The following is a 16,698-nucleotide window of genomic DNA, read 5'->3' as shown; positions in this document are numbered from 1 at the left end:
GCGTGCCAACATTCGCATCTTGGGGGTGCCAGAAGGAGAAGAGTGAGAACAATAAATCAAAAACCTGTTTGAAACAATAATGGCAGAAAACTTTCCTAACTTGGTGAAGGAAGCAGACATACAAGTCCAAGAAGCATAGAGAGTCCCAAACAAGATGAACCTCAAGAGGCCCACACCAAGACACATCATCATCAAAATGCAAAAGATTCAAGACAAAGAGAGACTCTTAAAAGCAGCAAGAGAAAGGCAGCTAGTTACCTACAAGGGAGTTCCCATTAGGCTGTCAGCTGATTTCTCAAAAGAAACTTTGCAGGCCAGAAGGGAGTGGCAAGAAACATTCAGAGTGATGAAAAGCAAGAACCTACAACCAAGGTTACTCTATCCTGCAAAGCTGTCATTTAGAATTGATGGCCATATAAAAACTTTCCCAGACAAGAAAAAGTTAAAGTAGTTCATCATCACCAAACCATTATTATATGAAATGATGAAGGATCTTTCTGAAGAAAAAGATAAAATATATGTACAAACAAAATGGCAATGAATACATATCTATCAACAATGGAATCTACAAACAAAATGAACAGGCAGAACAGAAACATTCTCATAGATACAGAGAACATTTTGTTGGTTGCCAGTTGGGAGGGGGTTTGGGGGAATGGGTGAAAAAGGTGAAGAGATTAAGAAGTACAAATTCATTGCCAGACTGACAAACCTCAAAGGGAAAGGGGTTGGTGGGGGGGGGGGGGAGAAATAAACCAAAGAACTTATACGCATAACCAATGGACACACACAATAGTGTGGGAAAAGGTGGGAGGGGGGCGGGAGGGGGAAGGAGGGGGTCAGTGGGGGAAAAATGTGGAACATCTGTAATACATTTTACATCCAACAATAAAGATTAAAAAAAAATCATTTTCTGTGATTTTATAAAAGAAGGTTGCCTCTAGTCTTAGGTTCACATAGTGAGGCACTGTGGATTTCTCGGTGAGGCACACATCTTGTACATAAAGAAAAGGTTACAGACTTGGTAAAATATTCTCTCTTGGTCAGTTGCTTAGTTGGGTCAAGAACAACTGAGTTTCACTTTGTGTAGGGTTCAGTACTGACAGTTATAAAATAATTAGAAGCCAAGCTGTTTCTAATAGGACATCTTGAAAAGATATACATATAAAAACAAGTTTAAAATACAACAACAGAACAAGTACAAATAAATCAGCAAAAGCTAGTACTTGGGAGCTGATGGGAAAGGGGTTAGAATTGGGTGGAGTTAGTCAATGAGGACTTTCTGGAAAAGGTGAGTTTTAAAGGAAGGGGTGAGGGGCATGAGTTTGCTGAAAGGGATGAGGCCTTTCCAGCAATAATGCATGAGCAATGGTAGAGAGTGAGCAAGCTGTAAGGGGCAGATGGTAAACAGGTTAGCTTGCTAAGACCGGAGGATGTATAGTAAAGGATAAGAAGAAACAACTCTGAGAAAATGGTAAGGACAGTTCACAGAGAGCCTTAGATAATTATAAATTGAATTTTCTTTTTTTTTTTTTATCCTCGCCCGAGGACATTTTTCCTTTTTTTTTTTTTTTGTTCAGGTAGAGTGGGAGGGAGAGAGAGGAACACAGAGAGAGAGAGAAACATCGATGTGAAAGGAACACATCGAGTGGCTGCCACCCGCACAACCGACCAGGGCCGGGGACAAACTGCAACCGAAGCACGTGCCCTTAACGGGAACCGAACCCGGGTCTCTCAGGACCGCAGGTCGACGCTCCAACCGCTGAACCAAACCGGCCAGGGCATAAATTGAATTTTCTTTAACAGACAAAAGAGAGCCTTATGAAGTCTTGCATAATAAAAATAACTTTTAAAGAAGCTGAGATACAGATGTATTGGAATAAAACAAAACTGGAGACTTAGAAAAATAGGAAAACTATGCAAAATTTTCCAGGAGGGGGTGGGGAGACGGGGTCCTAATAACAGCTCTACCATTTATTAGCTATGACTTTGGGCAAGTCACTGAATCTATGTGTGCCTGTTTTTTGATCTGTAAAATGGGGATAATGGTATCCACCTAACACAGTTGTTGAAAGGATTAAATAAATTAATACATGAAAAGTGGTTAGTAAGCACTCAATACATTATCATTCAATTATTAATTACATTATTACTCTATTATTATTTCTTTTTTATTTTTTAAAAGTTCTCACCCAAGGATATTTTTCTATTTATCATCAGATAGACTGGGAGGGAGGGAGAGAGAAAGAGAAACATCAACTGGTTGCCTCCTGCACAACCTGACCAGGGCTGGGGGACCAACTGCAATTGAAGCCGCGACTCATTGGTCTGTGGGCTGATGCTGTACCGCTGAGCCAAACCAGCCAGGGCTACTCTATTATTATTTCTATGGCCAAGAAGTGGTCATAGAAATGCGTCCACCTAAAAAAGGCCCCATCTCATATGTTAGTTTGAAAGTACTGCAGAGTTTCAGTCTGTCTTAAAAGGTACGTAGGATTCAGAGAATAAGAGGGCAAGCTTGGTGTCCAAGACTGTGCTGTCTAATACAATAGTGACTAGTCACATGGTGTTATTGAGCATGCAAAATGTGGCTAGTCAGAACTGAGATGTGTTGTAAATGTAAAATGCACACTGGATTTCAAAGACTTAATACAGAAAAAAAATCATTAATATTTTTATATTGATTACATGTCGAAATGATACTATTCTGTATATGTTAGGTTAAATAAGATATCAATTTCACTTGTTTCCTTTTTCCTTCTTTAAAATTTTTGATATATCTACTAGAAAATTTAAAGCTAGTTGGCTCACATTATATTTCCATTGTACAGTGCTGGTCCAGCACAACATTTATTACTGAGTTTTAGAAAGTAATGGGTTCTACATGAGAAGGTTCTATAAAGGAAAATGGGGATCATGGAAAAATCTCCCTGTCCTTAACACTTTAAATATATGCATATTTACATATAATTAATATATATTTATATTAAATATATATATAACCTCAGTTTGCTAGATAGCTACAGAACTGAGGAAGCCACAGCTAATTTACCTTTTAAGAGGCCACAATTGAAAGAGGGTTTTCTTCTTCTTTTTTAAAATAACTTTTCTTTATTGATTTTAGAGAGAGAGAGAGGAAGGGAGAGGGAGAGAAATTGAAATATCAATGAGAGAGAACACGGATTGGCTGCCTCCTGCATGCCCCCCACTGGGGATGGGTCCCATAACCTGGGCATGTGCCCTGACTGAAAATCGAACATGTGATCTCTTGATGCATGGGGTCGACGCTCAACCACTGAGCCACACCAGTGTTTTCTTATTTTTAAAAAAAGCAGAAACAAAGATGAAAATGCAAAAAAGGTAAAACATATCTTATTTTGAACATTAAATAATGGGAAAAAAAATCTTCCTAACCTTTAAAATCACTCATGCAAAGGTCCAAATCGCATTGGTTTGTGTAATGTATATTATTAAAAGTTTTCAGACAAAATTTTCCATATCTTCCCTTGAAATTATTACTTAAAGTAACAGGAATAGTTACAGCTAAAGATCCTCGGGTCACAGCTTTCCACTGATCTAGAGGTAAAAATCCAGTTTAGGGTTTTGCTCGGAATTGATATTTTAACATTTAACCCCGATTGCACCGACCAACTAACCAGGCTTCAATTTCCAAAGACAGCTCTCGGGGCGGGGGGTGGGGGAGGTGAGGCGGTGTTCACACCTTGCCCTTAGCTTCTCAAATCCTTCCCAGCTCGTTCTAGAAGGCTATCCGCTCCCCCAGCGACGCCGACAGGTGCAGTGCCGCCGGCCGCCTCCAACCCGCTGCTCGCGCTCGCGACTCAGTGCCCTCCCACCCCGTCAGCCGCGGCCTCGCCGCTCCGCCCCCTGCCCTGGCGCGCGCGCACACCGGCGGGGGCGCGTCCGGCCGGCGGGGCCGCGCACGCCGCTGCCGCCGCTGCCACCGCCTCCTTTGCTCCCTCCCTCCCTCCCTCCCTCCAGGCTCTCCTCCCATGCCCGCCCCTCCGCCCCCTTCCCCGTAGGCAGTCAGCCCGCCCGCATTGACTCCCTCCCGGCCCCTGGCGTTCGGGCTGGGTCTCTCCCCAGCCCCCCAGGATCCCCCGGGTAGCTCTCCTGAGGCGGTCGCCCGCGCTCGGTGGATGTGGCTAGCAGCCGCCGCCCCCTCCCTCGCTCGCCGCCTGCTCTTCCTCGGCCCTCCGCCTCCTCCCCTCCTCCTTCTCCTCCTCAGCCGCTCCTCTCGCCGCCGCCGCCGCCTCTACAGCCTGGGCCTCGCCGCGATGCCGGAGAAGAGGCCCTTCGAGAGGCTGCCTGCCGATGTCTCCCCCATCAACTACAGCCTTTGCCTCAAGCCTGACTTGCTGGACTTCACCTTCGAGGGCAAGCTGGAGGCCGCCGCCCAGGTACGGCGACCCTCGGGCGCCGGGGGCGAGCTGCCGGGCAAGCAGTTAGTTAGGCCGCGCCCGCGGGTTGGACTGGGGGCCCGGCCGGGAGGGAGGGCGGACTGGCGGGCGGGCCTGGGCGCTGCGGGCCTGGGACTGGGGAGACTGGCTCCCGGACGGGCGCGCCCCTCTGGGGCGGTCGCGGGGTGCCCGGTCTGGTGTGCTCTGCCCTGCTGGGCTGGGTTCCAGGCCGCGCTGGGGGCGCGCTGCGGGAGCCGCCGGCCGGGCCGGTGCTCCCCTCCGGGGCAGGCACACCTGTGTGGGGCATCCCACTGACTCCCGGCCCTTCCGGGCTTGGCTGTGTTCTGGGAGAAGCTGGAGGGTGTTAGGAGAGGCCAGAGGGGTTATCGGAGTCCAGGCTCTGTCTCAGCCTCCTGACTCATTTCTTTTCTGTGGGTCTACCTACGCCCCACGGAGGACCCATTGGAAGGGGCGGTCATCTGGGACTCCTCCGGCCGCCGCGCGTTGGCGAGGAGGGGAGATTCTAGAAGGGGGGAGAGGGTGAGAAGGAGAATGTTAATCCCAGGCAGCCTTGCTGAGTTCTCCCCGCCTGCTCCGGCCCAGGGGCTGGGTTTCCGAGATGATCCGCCCCTCCCCCCTCCCCTTCTCCTCAAGTGACAGTGCAGCAGTGACTTTATTCTCTTATAACCCCTAGAGAAGCTCAAGGAGGACCCCATCTCCGCTTTTCCACCCATCTTCTTAGCTTTGTAGCCTTTGAAGCAGGTGGATTTATTGCTATAGTGATGGTTGATTAGCAGTACCGTCCTCTGAAAGAAAATATTAGTTTTAGCATGCCACTGGTGAAAATATTCCATTACTCTTCATTGCAGTTTTTGGTGAATCATGCTCTCCCCACCTCCCCTCACCCCCTGCAGCATTATTTGAAGTATTGTTTGATTTTGAAGACCATTAATATTGATGCCCTACAAAGGTCCTGACAGTAGACATTTGTGATGCCGTATTATATGGTGTATTATGTGAAGTCTGTAATGAAAAATGGGAACTGTTTAGCAGTTATCTTTAAAAAGAATGATGGTAAAAATATTTTGTTTCATTTTTCTTCCCATTGCAGTCAGAAGGAAAAATCAGTAGGCCTCAACTGTAAAGAACAGGGTGTGTATGTAGCAGTGAAATGAAAATGTGGACTAGTGTTTGAATGAATTGAAAGTTAGCAGTTGTCTTTGAAATCCAAGTACTCAGAGTAAAAATATGTCTGAGAGTGTAGAATTAAAAAGTGTACTGTCAGATTTGAGGCACTTGAGTGAAAGCATGAGGACTCTAGGGACAGGTTGCATCAAAAGGCAAAACTTAACCCTGTGAAAGTCAGGTGATTTAGAATTTTTCCATTAAGAATATGAATCAGAATGAATGCATCTGGGGTTTAAATTAGAGTTTGAGAGGGTTATTTGGGTGACACTGTTTGTTTAAGCCAAGTGACTGGAGTGTTTGATATGTATTGGCAGGGGGCAGATGGGAGGGATTGTAAACAGTAGTGTGTCTTGTGACTTGGCAAAGGAAGAAGGACCTAGTGATGAATGAGTTCGAATTATGTGAAATGACTAACATTAAAAAAAAATAATTTGTTTCTTTACCACATTAGTTAGCATAATAGGTTCATAATTCTGAGAAGAATATATATTTAAGGGTAGTTTTCAGAAAAAAATTGTCAGAAGTGTTAGGATAGAACAACAAACAGTGATGTACTTCTTATCCCTTTTCTGCTTGCTTTTCCAAAGAGATGAGAAATATTTAAAGACTGGTTTGGGCCTGGGGGAACACCTGGTAATGTGATAGATGTTGTCAGGGACTTGTCAATTTGGTACAAGGAAATATATGATTTTTTTTTTTTTTTTTAGTAACATGAACTTTTCAAAATATTTCTTTTCAGAAATCCTTTTCAGGCTAATTGGCAACACAGATGAAAGATGGCATTATATAGTGAATTCTAACAGGTGTCATTAAAGGACAACTGGACTCTAATTGCATGAATTGCCACCTTTGGAAATGTAAAGAGGAATTAACATTAGTAAGAAAGTTAACATCAGTAGTAGAAAGCATATGTTAATGTTTTTGAAATTCGTGGACTGGAGCAATAAATTGTACATTAGGTAGTATCTTATAGTGGAAATCTAAAAATGTGAACAATATTACATCTGTAGAAACCAGATTTATAACTGGTATTGGGTCAGTTTCCTAATAGTTGGAACCACATTGCACAAAGTATGCACGTTGTTTGGTTGCTTTAGTTGCAGAATTTTATGATAAGCCCAGAGTATTTGTACAGGTTACATATTAGAAACTGAGTGGATTTTTAACCTGGCCTTGGGTGTGGATTCCTAGGGAAGGCGAAGAAATTAGTTATTGTGCACTGATTTAAAAAGTAGTTAGTTGTCTTTCATACAAGTGAGTGTAGTCTATCTAATTCGGCAGGTTTTGAAAGGTGTTATGGGCCTAGAGCAGCAATTTTCAATCCGTGTGTCGCAAGACTTTTAAAACATTTGATACCTGACTGTTTAGTTGGGGCACTGACCTCTTTCTTTTTCCATAGATTGTCAAATAAAAAATGACAACAGCTAACACAACAATAGCTGTTTGGTGTGAATGAATCAAAATTACTCCTACTTTTTGTCAGATTGGAAAAATATATTTTTTGGTGTGCTGCAGAATTTTAGTAGTTTATTTATGTGTGCCATGAGATGAAAAAGGTTGAAAATTGCTGACCTAGAGATATGGGACATTTCCTTTCTCCTCTCTTTTTATTAGGATATTTGAGAGCAACGGATTTTTGTGAATATTTCAGATTCTGATTTTCTTGCTTTGTGGGTAATTAAAAAATAGGTTACAAGTGTATGTGAGTGGCTTCAATTCTTTGTTATGATTTTATAGTGGTTTATACAGTAATTGGGCTTTTTCTTATGGAAATGTTTCACCTGTGCCAGGGAAATTAACTTCATCCTTCAAGGCCAGAAGTCAGGACACACTATACAGTCCCTGGCTCCACCAACAAAATATTCATGTTTGTGATGACTAAATTGGCACTTGCAGGAGAGTTACAGATATAGTAGTTTGTTTCGCAGACTAAAAATTGGCATCTAAATGGATGTTATTGTCAATCCTGTGTTATGGAATTTTCTGCCCCGATTTTGCATATTTTCTATGCAGTAATTTTGGTAGTTTTTTTTACTTTAAAAAATGATAAAATTAATAATTTGCCCAGCATTGTGCTAGATTACTAAATGGTCTTAAGAAGTTAAATTTGAAAGATTGATGATAAGGAATTGAAGTTGTTCAGATTTCTGTTCTGTTTCTTGAAATGTATCTATGAGGAAACACCTAAGAAACTTTTATGTGTTAAGCTTTATCTGATATCATCTGGCAGTGAATTCTGCAGTGAATTTCCCAGATAACTGAAGCTTACCCTCTGAGGCATTTAGAATTTTAAAAAATATTTACTGATTAGGATGGAAATATTGCTAGAATGTATTGTTTTTTAAAATTCTGTACTTCTAGCTTTGTTTCTTCTTTTTAAAAATATTGGACATCATTCTGAACATCTGTCATTGATACTTATAGCCATAGATTACCCAAAACTATGTGTTATGATTTATTAATTTCGTATCTGTTCTTTAAATTTTTTTTTTTCTTAATGAGGCTATTATTTTTTGCTGCTTATTGTGCCTTGTTGCTGCCTATTGTGAAATGTCTTTCCTTTTTTATTTTACTGAACTTGATCTGAAGAGGTCTAAGTGACTGAATTTATAAATAAATTTCTAAGTGAGGGTTTGATGGATTCTCCTCTGAGTGAAGTGTTGTATGGACTTTGTATCATCTGTTCTGGCTTTCCATACAGGCTTTTTTCCCCCCTTTAACTTCCTGGTTCTGGATAATTGATACTGCCCAATTCAACCTGGATAAATGTGGTTTTAAGTAGTAAATTGAAACTATGAAACTTCTCGGAACTTTGCTACATAAATGAGCCTATTCTTATTGTAAAGTTAAGTCTTATTCTAATCTGTATGTGTCAGTGACAAAGGACTGAGTCTTCTAATAGTTGTTTTGTTGTTAACCTAGATTGGTTCTCCACATCTTGGAGATTTCATGTTGAACCCCATACAAACCTGTAGTTCTCAGTTTATTTGGCCACTTGTAATCACTTTAAAATTTTATTTTAAAATAGGACATATTTTAGAAATATGAAAAAGTAACCCACTACCTAGATTTAGCACATATTAATATTTTTCCCCATTTGCTTCAGACTGCATGATTTTGGGGGAGGGGGAAATAAAATGTCACAGATACCACTAAAGCCCATTTCTCTCTCTTCCACTCATACCCCCCAGAGGTAATGTCTCTCTTTAGGTAGGTATTATTTTTATGTGTAGTTTAAAAGTTTTATTGTGTATGTAATTAGCCACAGACAATGAATAGCAATGTTCTGTATGTTTAACATTTTTACATTAATGGTACTTATTATGACTTTCTGAAACTTGCTCTTTCAGTGTCTCTTTTGTTTTTTTTTATCCTCACCCGAGGACATTTTTCCATTTTTTTGTACAGATAGAGTGGGAGGGAGAGAGAGGAAGAGAGAGAGAGGGGAACATCAACGTGAAAGGGATACATCGAGTGGCTGCCACCCACACGACCAACCAGGGCCGGGGACAAACTGCAACTGAGGTACATGCCCCTAGCGGGAACCGAACCCGGGTCTCTCTGGACCACAGGCCGATGCTATAACCGCTGAGCCAAACTGGCCAGGGCTCAGTGTCTCTTTTGTTAGAAAACTTGGCTCAACTTGTGTTTACTAATTATTTGCTCCTTATTGTCTTTAGAAATTACAGCCCTGTTCCACAAAGACAACAATTATTACAAAATTTTAATGATGAAATTGCTTGTTAGGCAAAGTGACTCAGGCTTCAGACTGACTGGTATTTGGAATTGTCACACTGGAGATTTCCTTTTACTAAAATCTCAGGACTTTGGCAATCACAAAAAAACCTCTTGAGTCTTACTATAGTACAGGTAAGGTGTATTCTTGAGTGATTGTAGTAAAGACTCGTTCAGGAAAAAAACATGTCTCAGATTGCTGCCTTCCTAATTCATAGGAAACTTCCATTGTAAAATTCTTACAGATGGTCAAGCTGTCCCTTCAAGTAGAGCTGTTACTTAGCTTTGCTTCTTGCAGCCTGTATGAGACTCCAAGGAGACTTAAAACCCTGGATTTGAAACAAAGAAGAATATACTAAAGTTCCATTCTTTAATAGCATCTTAAGTGGAAAAGTGGAAAATAAGCTTATTATTAACACAATTTTATATGCCATCTTTAACATTTTGCTCTTTTAAGCTTCGAAACTGCAGATCTTAATGCTGAAATTACTTTGCATTATTACGTGTATTTTTTATTTATTTAAAATTTTTTCTTTATTGATTTTTAGAGAGAGAAGAGTGGAGAGGGAGAGAGAGATAGAAGCATCGATAAGAAAGAACATCGAGCCCTGGCCGGTTTGGCTCAGCGGTTAGAGCGTCGGCCTGCGGTCTGGAGAGACCCGGGTTTGGTTCCCGCTAAGGGCACGTACTTCGGTTGCAGTTTGTCCCCGGCCCTGGTTGGTCGTGCGGGTGGCAGCCACTCGATGTGTCCCTTCACGTCGATGTTTCTCTCTCTCTCTCCCTTCCTCTCTCTCCCTCCCACTCTATCTGTACAAAAAATGGAAAAATACCCTCGGGTGAGGATAAAAAAAAAAAAAAGAAAGAACATCGATTGGCTGCCTCCTGCATGCCCCCCACTGGGGATCGGATCCACAACCTGGGCATGTGCCCTGACCGGGAATCGAACTGGTGGCCTCTTGGTGCATGGGTTGATGCTCAACCACCAAGCCACACTGGCCAAGCTATTACCTGCATTTTTGATAGTGGAACACACAGGTAATATGCACTAACATGATGATGTTTATTTGTGAGAAATCACATACAGAATCATCAGGTCAGTGCTATTTTTGGAAAGTATCAAAAAGAGCAATGTTGTAGTGTAGTAGTCAAACACTTAAGCATACGTCTAAGTCTATATGGATATTTTAAACTACCTTCCTTGGGCAGTACATATATATTGATATCCAAAGTGTTACATATTACAGTACATAGTTCTTAAATTTATATCATTCTGATCAGGCACTTTATAAATTGTTAGGTGAATGCTGTTAGTGATATTCAGAGTGACATCTTTATGATTAGAGCACATTTAATCTTTTTTTGTGTGTGGCTTAACAATATCTATTCAGTGATTACTGTGTATCAGGCACTAAATGCTACAACAAACACTTTCTATGGATTATCCAGTTGTTTTAAATGCATCTCTAATATGAGACAGTATACTATCTGATTTTTAAAGTGTGAGTTGAGCCCTGGCTGGTTTGGCTAAGCAGTTAGAGTATCGGGCCAGGACCAAAGGGTCTTGGGTTTGATTGCCAGTCAAAAGCACCTCTGGGTTGCAGGGGTCCTGTTGGAGGCAACCAATCAATGTGTCTCTCACATTGATGTCTGTCTGTCCCTTCCTCTTCCCCTCACCCTCTCTGTCCCTCCTTCCCTTTCACTTTCTGTAAAAAATCGATGGGAAAGTATCCTTAGGTAAGGATTAACAACGAAATGTGAGTGGAGTTCTATTTTTTTTTTTTTTTTTGTACATGCCCCCAGCAGGAACCAAACCCGGGACTCTCTGGTCAGGCCAACTCTCCAACCGCTGAGCCAAACCAGCCAGGGCATGAGTTCTGTTATTAAGTATTTTTGTCCCATTGTTTCTTTTCTCCTACGCTTCCAGAAGTGGCAATATTCCTGGAAAAAAATTAGTAGCTGTTCCACAAGTAGCTTAATTCATTAGTATAAACAGGTAGGTTTTCCCTAATCACTGGAGGAATGGGAAGATACTTATAACTGGATGTTGTGTACCATGCCTTTCCAAAGTACATAGGTTCCCTCAGAATGTTATAATAGTAGTGAGATAAATAGTATCATTTGGCATATGTAGTGTTGTATAGGTATCTTGACTTTCGTAGATTAACTGCTTAGCTGCCATTAAATTCACTGTAGATGTTGATGGATGAAAATATGATTGCCTAGATAAAGATTAAGATGCATAAAACTCCTGTTATTATTTTGTTGGCATAAACTTCAAACTCTGGAAGGTTTTGATTCATTTTATCCTTTGGAGAATACCCAGTAAGTGCTTAATTTCTCTTTTTCTGAATTTTTTAAAAGTCATTTTTGTGAATAGGCAAAGATTTTTTTTCTTCTTTTTGTTCAAATATAGTGCTATGAGTGGCCAGTCGGGACATAAAAGTTTAGGGCTGTTTGGATATGTTCTGGTGAAATAAACACTATGAAGGAGTATTATCATTTACTAAATTAAAAAAAAAAAACCTTATTAAATGCCATTTTTGTTTAGGAACAAGAAGATTTGATTTATGAGAAGGATTTTTTTAAAAACAATCCTCACTCAAGTATATGTTTTTGTTGATTTTTAGAGAGAGAAGAAGGAGATGGGGAGAGGTGAGAGATATGAGAGATGTGAGAGGGAACATCGTTTGGCTGCCTCCCGTATGTGCCCTGACCAAAATTGAACCCACCACCCTTTGGGAGTACAGGATGGTGCTCCAGCCAATTGAGTAACTCAGCCAGGGTGAAGGGGTGGTTATTATTATTTTTTTTTAATGAGCCAAAATATATAATGAGCCAACACTTCACATGTTAGATATTTTGACAGTCTATTATGGGCCTAATAACATGCTATTGGTGTGGAGCTGTACCATCTTGCTGCTGCCCAAGTGACTGTTTCTGTTTAGAAAGGAGAAGTGAGGTCAAGGCCTAATGTGGGCATGACCATCAGTAAACAAATGTGCACTCAGAGCTCTGTGGCCAGACATCTACAAGGAAGAAGCCCACAGTATTGATAACCTAGTAGATTAAGTACTGGATGTCAGTTCAGCACTCCCTGGATGAGGAAGTCTGGTTCACAACGTACTCAACATTTATTCATGCTGAATTTAAATTTTATCTATTACATTTATTTATTTTCAATAAACTCATTGAAATTTAATTAGATGGATTTATTAGATGGATAGATGAATCTCTCTATGGTTTCTTCTGCCCATTCAGATCAGTAACAGGAAAGCCACAAGTTGTGATGTGAAAAATAAAAAGAATCCTAGACTGGGAATCGAATGATCAGTTCTCTTGCTCTCAAGGCTGAGTGAATTTGACCAAGTTACTTAACCTTTCTGAGTATTGATTTCCTCAGTTGAAGAAAGAGGGGCCCAAAGATGGTATGCAACTTCCTAAAGACACCAACAAGAAAGTGATAGAGCAGAACGGGGAGAGAAAGAGAAACATCCATGTGAGAGGCTCATCGATTGGTTGCCTCGTGCACAACGCCCACCAGGACAGGGAATCAAACCTGCAACCCAGGCATGTGGCCTTGACTGGGAATCAGACCCGCGACCTTTTGGTCCACAAGCTGACGCTCCAACCGCTGAGCCAAACTGGCCAGAGCTAAATATACTAATATTTTAATCACCACTGATGTCATTTTCAAAATAACAATTTGATTAGTCCTTCTAAATGTGATAGTATCTGGTTGTATTTTTCTTATATAGTAGAATAAAATTTTAAACCAAATTAAAAAAATAACATACTATCTGTAATATAGATTATGTAATTTTAGTTTAGAATTAATCATGTTTGCCCTGGCCGGTTTGGCTCAGCGGTTAGAGCGTCGGCCTGCGGTCCTGAGAGACCCGGGTTCGGTTCCCGCTAAGGGCGCGTGCCTCGGTTGCAGTTTGTCCCCGGCCCTGGTCGTTTGTGTGGGTGGCAGCCACTCGATGTGTTCCTTTCGCATCGATGTTTCTCTCTCTCTCTGTTCTTCTCTCTCCCTCCCACTCTACCTGAACAAAAAATGGAAAAATGTCCTCGGGTGAGGATAAAAAAAAAAAAAAAAAAAAAAAAAAATTAAATTAAATTTAAAAAAAAAAAAAAAGAATTAATCATGTTTATGTATGGGTTGTTAATAAAATGATTACTGTTAGGTATAGCTTTTTCATACAGATAATATATTACTCCTGTATCCTTACCTAGGTTTGTGGTCTTTTCAGTGATCTCAAGACATTATTGACCTACATATGGGTTTTGTTTGATCTACACAGTGTTTTTGAAAATTTTGAATTAGTATCACCAATTAAAAATTAGGAGATTGCACATGAAATCTGAATTTGTGGCTTTTTTAAAATTGGAAGATCTGTCAACACAAAGTCTGCTTTTTCAGTTCTACAATGATTGGTTGGCCCTAAGAAGTGGCTGTTTCCCCCTACTTTATGCATCCCTTTCATCCCACCTATTGCACTCACCTGCTTGGCTGGTCTCTGCTGGCATTTGTTTGTCATTTAGGCTATCTATATTTTTGTTATTTTAGATTTACACCATTCAAATGTCTGAAAATGAATTTGATATTTTGTTTAATGTAACAAGTATATAAAAACAAGATTAGCCCTGGCCGGTTTGGCTCAGCGGTTAGAGCGTTGGCCTGCGGTCCGGAGAGACCCGGGTTCGGTTCCCGCTAAGGGCATGTACCTCGGTTGCAGATTGTCCCTGACCCTGGTTGGTCGTGCGGGTGGCAGCCACTCGATGTGTCCCTTTCACATCGATGTTTCCCTCTCTCGCTCTTCCTCTCTCTCCCTCCTCCTCTGTCTGTACAAAAAATGGAAAAATGTCCTCGGATGAGGATTAAAAATAAAATAAAAACAAGATTACAGCCAAATTGAAAAATGGACGAGGGCTGCGAACAAGCAATTTATAGAGGAAAAATTTGCCAATTTATGGCAAAAAAATTAAAAATGCTTAGTAACCATTGTTACTAGTAATCAGGGAAATTTTAGTGAAAACAACGGAATACCATTTAATACCTATCAGATTGTCAATAATTTAAAAGTTTTTTTGGAGGTTGCTGAAAGTGGGATTCCTTTATTCTTTGCTCTTGGGAGTGTCAGTTGAGACTACTCTGGAGGATAATTTGGCAGTTCTTGGTAAAGAAAACTTGTGTACAAGAAAACTTGGATCAAGATACTTATTATAGTACTATTTTATTTTATTATTTATTAAAAAAATTTTTTTCTTTATTAATTTTAGAGAGAGAGGAAGGGAGAGGGAGAGAGATAGAAACATTTATGAAAGGGAACATTGATTGGCCGCCTCCTGCATGCCTCCCACTGGGAATTGGGCCCACAACCTGAGCATGTGCCCTGACCAGGAATTAAACCAGGGACCTCTTGGTGCATGGGTCGATGCTCAACCACTGAACCACACTGGTCTGGCTATAGTACTGTTTTAAATAATAAAAAAGTGGAAGTAACCTAACTTCTTCCAGGAAGGAATGGAATATTACTATGCAGGAGTTAAAAACGAAGGTATACATTTATCAGCATTTACCCATCTCAGAAACAATGTTAAATGAAAAAATCAAGCTGTAAAAGCTTATATATACAATTTGATATCATTTATATAAAATTAAAAGCATTGCTGTTTTTTTTTTAATCCTCATACGAGGATATTTTTCTATTTATCTCCAGATAGAGTGGGCAGGAGGGGGAGAGAGAGAGGAACATTGACATGAGAGGGACACATTGACTGGTTGCCTCCGGCATGACCCTGACCAGGCCCAGGGATGAACCAACCACAACTGAGGTACATGCTCTTGAACCTGCAACTCATTGATCTGAGGGCTGACACTCTAACTGTGGAGCCAAACCAGCCAGGGCAAAAACATTGCTCATTTTTATACATGTAGCAAAAGTGCTAAAATACCTGAGAAAGATAAAGATACATTTGCCTTAGGATAGTGGTTATCTCCAGGGAACGAGGGAGAGAGGAAAAGGCTTTTATTATTTCTATATTTTATTTATTTTTTGGATCTGAAGCAAATAAGACAAAGCCGTAAATAAAACTTTATTTAGTCTTGGGGGTGTGTCATTAGTGTCTGTTTTAGCCAAAATGTTTCTTTGGAAAAAAAAAAAATTGAAGAGGGTTTTATGAAGTTCTGACATAGTTTATGATACTTTTTTCCTCCATCCTTATAAAAGGTCTCATGATAGGTTTCAAGGGATATATAATACATAACTAATTGCAACATATAAGACATGTTTTCTAATTAAATTTTTTTTGAAGTTAAAAAAATTAAGAAGTAGTTATAGCCCTGGCCGGTTTGGCTCAGCGGTTAGAGCGTCGGCCTGCGGTCCTTAGAGACCCGGGTTCGGTTCCCACTAAGGGCATGTACCTCGGTTGCAGTTTGTCCCTGGCTCTGGTCAGTCGTGCGGGTGGCAGCCACTCGATGTGTTCCTTTCACATCGTTGTTTCTCTCTCTCTCTCTGTTCTTCTCTCTCCCTCCCACTCTACCTGAACAAAAAATGGAAAAATGTCCTCGGATGAGGATTAAAAAAAAAAAAAAAGTAGTTATAAATCAAGGTTCAAGTAGAAAAAAGTTGCTTTTATTTTAGCTAACTGGTCAGATGTTTAAATTCTGTGAACTACTTATGCATTTATTATTGCTTTTAATATAAAGTGAATTGCTTTGGATTGCTTAAAAGTACTCATTTATTTTTACCATTGATATATAAATAGTTTAGGTTGTAGTAATATCTGGGTTTAAAAAAGTATGCCTACATCATATATTAGGTCAAGATGAAGATGTAAATATTATTAGTCAAGCTATTTCTGACACTGTTGGTTTTTCTTTCCCCTTAGGTGAGGCAGGCAACCAATCAGATTGTGATGAATTGTGCTGATATTGACATTATTACAGCTTCATATGTACCAGAGGGAGATGAAGGTAAGAGCTGTTTTTCATTTTAATTTCCTGTCCCTATGAATAAAACTGAAGAATTATTTTAAAAATTTAACAGTTTGAACATGAAAAGTTCATCAAGGGGGCTTAATTTATACGTGGTTTTCTTTTTGTTTTAATCTTTACCCGAAGATATTTTTCCATTGATTTTTTTTTTTTTTTGATAGAATGGAAGGGAAGGAGTGGGGTGGGGTGGGGAGAGAGAACATTGATATGAGGGAGATATTAGTTGGTTGCTTCCTACAGACTCTGACTGGGGCCAGGAATTGAACCTGCAACCCAGGTATGTGCCAATGCTCTAACTGCTGAGCCAAATTGGCTAGGGCATATGTGTTTTTTTTCCTCTTGAACTATAGATTAAAGTTG

The 16,698-nt window shown here is 40.5% G+C and overlaps 1 protein-coding gene across 5 annotated transcripts in view; it reads left to right on the top strand.

The window, feature by feature from the left end:
* Positions 1–3,974: 3,974 nt before the first annotated feature.
* NPEPPS (aminopeptidase puromycin sensitive) overlaps positions 3,975–16,698 on the top strand; it is a 102,671-nt gene continuing 89,947 nt past the window's right edge. For 2 of the 5 annotated variants that reach the window (XM_036268027.1, XM_036268025.1), the window contains exons 1-2: positions 4,250–4,418; positions 16,233–16,317. In XM_036268027.1, coding sequence (XP_036123920.1) covers positions 4,296–4,418; positions 16,233–16,317 — 208 coding nt within the window. In that variant the 5' untranslated portion in view covers positions 4,250–4,295. Of the gene's footprint in view, positions 4,419–11,318; positions 11,335–16,232; positions 16,318–16,698 lie in introns of those variants that run through there. The other 3 variants (XM_036268023.1, XR_004960280.1, XM_036268024.1) reach the window with 3 other exon arrangements.

The sequence above is a fragment of the Molossus molossus genome, unplaced genomic scaffold, assembly GCF_014108415.1.
Source record: "Molossus molossus isolate mMolMol1 unplaced genomic scaffold, mMolMol1.p scaffold_m16_p_19, whole genome shotgun sequence".
Classification (NCBI taxonomy): Eukaryota; Metazoa; Chordata; class Mammalia; order Chiroptera; family Molossidae; genus Molossus; species Molossus molossus.
The sequence above is the reverse complement of the archived record's forward strand: the minus strand, read 5'-3'. Positions and strand labels throughout refer to the sequence as shown.